The 6645-nt window shown below is 32.9% G+C and overlaps 1 protein-coding gene across 4 annotated transcripts in view; it reads left to right on the top strand.

Moving 5' to 3' along the window:
* Window positions 1–6645, top strand: part of COL11A1 (collagen, type XI, alpha 1) — a 380126-nt gene that overhangs the window by 139195 nt on the left and 234286 nt on the right. For all 4 annotated transcript variants that reach the window (XM_006882457.1, XM_006882455.1, XM_006882458.1 and 1 more), the window contains 3 exons: window positions 142–183; window positions 1260–1322; window positions 3629–3703. In XM_006882457.1, coding sequence (XP_006882519.1) covers window positions 142–183; window positions 1260–1322; window positions 3629–3703 — 180 coding nt within the window. The remainder of the gene's footprint in view (window positions 1–141; window positions 184–1259; window positions 1323–3628; window positions 3704–6645) is intronic.

Here is a 6645-nt window from a genome sequence, read left to right as displayed (position 1 = left end):
TAAAATATTTATTTATTTACTCACAAATATGCAGCTTTAACTACATTTTTGGTTATGTACTCAATAATTCCAAAATCCCATAAATACTTTAAGGCATCTTTCTTTTCTAAATAATTTATCTTTAAAATACTTTTATTATAGGGTATGCTTATTGAAGGACCCCCAGGGCCAGCAGGACCTGCGGTATGTAAATTTTTAATATTACATTTGGCTTGATTTTTTGTTTTGTATTGTTGTTAAAAGAGTTCCATTTTACTCTTGAATTTATATATTTTAGACTAATTATAATATTGGATGATAGAGGAAAATATCTCTTTTGGAAAGCTGGTAGCCTTGATCTGCCTTCTTAAGAATTGAGTGTCTAATTGATATTCTTTGGCTTATATAGAATTAAATTTTTTATAAATATAGTTGTAACCACTTTTTGTATCTTTTGTGTTTTAACTTTCTACTTCAAATTGTGGAAAAGAGATTATTATTATTATAAATATATTATTATAAGAAAAGAAGTATTGGAATTTTATAGAAAATTTTTGTCTTATCCTGCTAAGGATAATACTTTTCTGAGTATCTTTTGTTCAGAATGTCTGTACTAGTCCAACTTCGCAAATTTTTTCTCTTTTGATTGATTAAATTCTTGTCATCTAGGATAATGTATGATCCAATGCCTTTGTATTTTCTACACAAGGAAAATGTGAAAATGCCTTCAAGATACATTATTTACATATTTCCAATATTTCTTACTGTAATTTTGAGATCTCAGTCTATAATCAGGAGGCTCTGGAAGTGTAGCCCTTAGACAATTGCACAGCTAACCTAAATATGGCTACTTTTTGGTGGTTCAAATAAACACATGGTGGCTCTGAAGGAGAAAGATAGGCTATCTCTTCTCTACAATTTACAGCCTCCTACAACCAGCTGGAGTCTAGCTTTGAGTCAGTTCTATTGGTGAAGAGCAAGAGTGAGAGAAATTCTGTGACTATGCCATTTCATCAGTGAGAGCCATGGACTAGTCTATACCTTCGTTCATGTTTTCTCTTAGAAAGTGTGCACCCTGCATAGAAAACAGCTTCCTTAAGAAACAGTAGGAGAAATAGTGCTTCCTTTATGATTTCTTTTCATAGGAAGATAAAGAGAGCAATTGTTTGAGAAACAATTATTTATGAAATAAGCTCAATTTTTATTCTAATGGTAGAGTTTTTTCCTGAATACTAATGAGGTTGGGGAAAGGACTCAGATTTTGACTTATTTCTTCATAGGGTCTTATGGGCCCTCCAGGTCTCCAAGGCCCTGTTGGACCCCCTGGTGACCCTGGTGACAGGGTAAGTAAAATAATATAATGCAGATATTAAAAGAATTTGAAAAGATGCTTTAGAGAGTTAATCTTTTATTCTTTTGGGTGAAGGGTGTTGGAGAAGGCAGTTTGTTAATTTTTAATTGTGTAACATTTTTGTGTGGTGGAGCACCCAGTAGTCACACAGGTTTGGAAAAAGGAGTAGCATCTACTTCCTAAACCATATGCCTCTGGAAACTCTATGAACTTGGTGAAATGATGACAGTTGTAGAAAGGCATTACGTATTTTGTTCATAGAGGTGCCATGAGTCACTCTCGACTCAACAGCAATCAGCAACAACAACAGCTATAATTTTGCTTTGGTGGCATAGTACCAATAGAGTAGCTCTGGTGCTGCTACCCAAAGGTTTACTAGTGTTTCTGCGGCATAGATTTATAGTGTCCTTTCATGTGATTTACATTTTCCAAAACCCCACTAAAGGATCAGCTATGTACCTGTTCTGACTTGACAGCAAGTTTGTGAATTCTGATTTTAATGAAAAAAAAAAAAATTAAATAACTTGTCTTTCTTAATGATCTAATTAGTAAAGAAATTACATTTTAAGTCATTTTTCATGTAGAGAGGAATTCACTATATTAGATTCAGTGCTTCAAATTTGAATTCCAATATGACAAAAAGATTTTTAATCTTATCGAGAACTTATTGAAATATAATTGTGTAGGTTTAGAGTCAACACTATAAGATTTCAATTCTGAGTACAATCCATTTGTAGACTTTTTTTTGGTAGATATTTGTGTGTCTGTAGTCATTTTAAAAATAATGCTAAGGTCAACCATGTGTATGATTGATTATCCATATACAATTTTTAAACAAACTATTTTTTTTAATGGTAGCTATTTTAGACTAGAGGGCATAAACTATATATTATGCAAACGTGACTATTTGATCTACTTACTAAATCTGGTGTGTCCAAATTGATACACACCTTTATTTATAACCAATGACTTTAATTCATTTTTAATATGCAAATTTCATATTTTCTTAAGAACTCCTTGGATTCTTTAAGGCCCTATCTCAAGTAATAAGTTAATCTTTTTACACAGTTCCTTAAACCTATATATGTATGCTGTTGTTGCTGTTTAATGCCGTCGAGTCGTAGATGACTCATAGCGACCCTATGAACGAACAGCCTGAGCACTGTTCGTACATAGAGTTTCCCGAGGCAAGCCATTTTGGAAGTGGATGCCGCTCCTGCTTCCAGGCTTGATTTAGTCGGGAAGCTCCAGCCAACACTGTCCACCATGGGTGCCCATTACCACGATTGGCACATCACCAATGAGTTAAAATTTTTAGATAATATTTAATGAAAGAATTTATGCTTACCAATCTAGACTTGTTAGAAATTGAAATAATGATTTGCCTTAGAAGTAGTTATTTTATATGACAAAAAGATTTTTAATCTTATAGAGAATTTATTGAAATATAATTGTATAGGTTTAGAGTCAACACTATAAGATTTATTAATTTTTATAAGAAATTAACATTTAAAACATGTTGCTTCAGTATTTTTATATTGAATGAATGGATTTAGTTGCATCTTTTTGATGCATTTATCGCTTAATTTTAGAATTTACCATGCCCAAGTATAATATGTTTTGTACCTACTATGCTATGAGGCAAAGTTGACTTGATTCCGTCTAAGGACAAAATGAAGTAGGAGTTGGTGAAAAAAGAAGTTATTTATGTTGACAGTTTATGGACTTATGTTTGGTACTCTTGTGTCATCTATTCATATGGAGTTGCATATCTAGTCAATATTCTCTATTATTACAGACATGTTTATATTTCTTAATAGGTACCATTGTCATAAATAACCTTCTATGTTTGTTGTATTTCACGAATAAGGATTCAAAATAAATTAAAGATTAAATATATTACAAAAATACTTATATATGTATTAAAGCTCTCCATTTAATTTTAAATAAATATTTTATTATTTACTTTAGAGTTTATCTTATCTTTTTTAAGATCTAAATTTGAATTACACACTTGGATTACCAAATACTAGTTCTCCCCAAAATATACATAAACGTTTTGTCTCATACAATTAGAAGCACTGAATAAGCTTAGAACAAAATTAATATATTAATTGGACTATTCATTAATTATCAAAAGAAATGATTTCTAAGTACAGTTGCTTTAAAGGAAGTAATTAAGGAGGAATACACAAATGCAAACTCAATTGTATAAACTAATGTTATTAAAAGTTACTCTAAATCTAGTAAGTTCGATTATTTAATTATTTATTTTGCTTGTGGCTTTTATTTCCATAGGGCCCACCAGGACGTCCTGGTTTGCCAGGAGCTGATGGTTTACCTGGTCCTCCTGGTACCATGTTAATGCTACCGGTAGGTCCTTTTATTATAATCAGATGACTTGATATTCATCATCTTGTTCCTGAAAAATATTGTTCAAATATATTCTAGCACAACCATTTCAATTATTTAAGGTAGAGATGATAGAAAATAAAAAGACTTCATTTCATAATAAAAAGAAATATTGCTAAAATTTCTAATAATATTAATATTTACATTAAAATCAAGATTACATCAAATTTAGCCTTTTGGTAATAATCTTAACAGTTTTATTTATATTTCTTTTATTATGTATTCTCATTTGATTTATTGCGATTTATATGGCTGACATACATTTTAAATGCTTCTTAAATTATTTAATGTAATATTTATTACCATATAAACCACTGAACATAGAGTATATGTAGACTATTAGATATAGTGGTGGATCTGAGTCTTCATATTTGAAGACACCAAAATGAAGAAGAATTGTTGTAACATCCACAGTTGGAATGTGGAATGTAGAAAATACGAATGTAGGAAAATTGGAAGTTGTTAAAAAAATGGAATGTCTAAAGGTTGATACACTAGGCATAAGCAAGCTAAGATGGACTGGCTTTGGCAACTTTGAATCAGACCATCATATAATCTACTATTCCAGAAATAAAAAAGTGAAGGAATAGTAATTGGTGATTGGAAGGCAAGAGTTGGGAACAAGGAAGCAGAACCAGAAGTTGGAAAATACAACTTAGTGACAGAATTGAGGCTGGAGATAGAATGATGTAATTTTGTATACTAAGTGATTTATTCATTGGAAATACCTTTTATAAAAAATACAAATGGTGACTGTACACGTGAACTTTATCTAACAGGCTACACATGAGCCAGATTGATTATATCTGTGGAATGAATCGTTGGAGAAGCATAATATTAGATGTGAAAATCAGGCCAGGTGCTGACTGAGTAACCGACCATCAATTGCTCATGTGCAAATTCTAATTGAAGCCAGGGAAAATTAAATAATGCTGCTTAATATTCTGTTTTGTGAATGTAACATAATTTTGCTAAATACCCCATTGTTCATTGATGGACACTTGGACTGCTTTTATCTCTTCACTATTGATAATAATTGTGTAATAAAAACATTAGTGTGCATACATCTATTTGTGACATGGCTCTGATTTCTTTAGGGCCTATTCTCAAGTAGTAAGATAGTTGGGACAAATGATATTTCTATTTCTATCTTTTTGAGAATGTGCCAGACTACTCTTCATAGTGCTTGTACCATTTGATATTCCCCCCAGCAGTGAATGAGGGTTATAATCTCTTCTCATCCCCAACAGCTTTTGTTTGCTAATATTAATTTTCCTGTTGTTGCTAGGTGAGATGACATCTCATTGTTGCTCTGATTTACATTTCTAAGGGTTTTGAAGATTTCTTCATGTGTCTTTTTACAATCTGAATTTCTTGTGTCCAATTTGTGATTGTTTGCCTTTTTCTTGTTGAAGTGCTGGAGTGTTCTCTAAAATTTAGTTGAGTTCCTTATTTTATATGTTATTGCCAAATATTTTTCCCAGTCAGTGAGTTTTTTGTTTTAACCTGTTGACATTTTTTTTGATGTGCATATGGATTTCAGTTTTAGAAGGTCCTATCCATCTATTTTATCTTCTTTAGTTGTAGATTTTTCATTATGGCTGGATGTCTGTTCATGCTATAGATTAGGACTTCTAGAGATACTCCTAATGTTTTCTCTGATAAACTTTGTAGTCCTTGGTTTTACTCCTAGGTTCCTGATCCACCATAAGTTCATCTTGGATTTAGTGTTATACAGGTCTTGCTTCAGTTTTCTATAGATCGTTTTCAAATTTGGTCAGTACAGTTTGTTAAAGAGGCTCTTTCCCCCCACTTAACTAATTTCATCTTGTCAGTGATCAGTTGGCCATAGTTCAATGAGTTGAGGTGATTTCTGGGTTCTCAGTTCTATTCCATTGATCTTTGTCTGTTGCAGATAATGCTGTCTTGATTACTATGACTGTGTAGTAGGAATTGAGAACATGGAATATGAATACCTCCTACCTTGCTTTTATTTTTCAGTATTGCTTTGCTTATTTGGGGGTCTCTTTCGATTCCAGACAAAATTGGAAATTGCATTTTCCATCTCATTGAAGAGTGAAATTTCTATCTGTGTTGGACTTGCTTTGAACTTGAAGGATGCTATTGGTAGACTTGTGATTTTCATGATATTAAGTATTCTTATCCGTGGTCATGGTATATTCTTCCATTTTCTAATTTTCTTCATATAGGTTTTTTTTTATCTTTAGATAGACTTATTCCTAAGTATTTCATCTTATGAGTCTGGAAGACTGTTATAGTTGTTATGTGGAACTGAGTCACCTGCGACCCATAGCAACCCTATGAACAGCAGCTTTGAACCCTGTCCTGCGCCAGTCTCACTAATTTCAATGCATCAACTCCCATTGCCTCAGCCATTGTATCAACCATCTCATTGGGGTCTTCCTTTCCTCCACTGTCCTCCACTGTTTCAAGCATGATGTCCTTCTCCAAGGACTAGTACTTCCGACCACGTTCCCAATGTATGTGTGATAGAGCTTCAAAATCCTAGCCTCCAAGGAAAACTTAGTTTCACCTTCTCCAAGACAAACCTATTTGTTTTCTTGGCAGTCTGTGATATGTTGAAGACTCTTCTCCAGCACCACAATTTAAAGGCATTGATTCTTCTGTCATTCTTAGTCATTGTCCAACTCTCTGATACATAACAACTAATGGCAAAGACCACAGCCTAGATTAGGGTCAACTTAGTCTCTAGACTGACATTATTGCTTTTCAGTACTCTGGAGAGGTCCCTGACAGATTTTCCCAATGCAATTTGTCCTTTGATTTTCTGATTCCGGGTTGATTGAGTGTTGATTGTGGAGTTGAGCAAGCTGTGATTGTAAACAACCTCAATCTTTTCTCCATCTACCATGGTGATGCCA

Source organism: Elephantulus edwardii, unplaced genomic scaffold (assembly GCF_000299155.1).
Source record: "Elephantulus edwardii isolate Elephantulus edwardi_28Jun2011 unplaced genomic scaffold, EleEdw1.0 scaffold00020, whole genome shotgun sequence".
NCBI lineage: Eukaryota > Metazoa > Chordata > Mammalia > Macroscelidea > Macroscelididae > Elephantulus > Elephantulus edwardii.
This window is presented reverse-complemented; position numbering and strand designations above follow the sequence as displayed.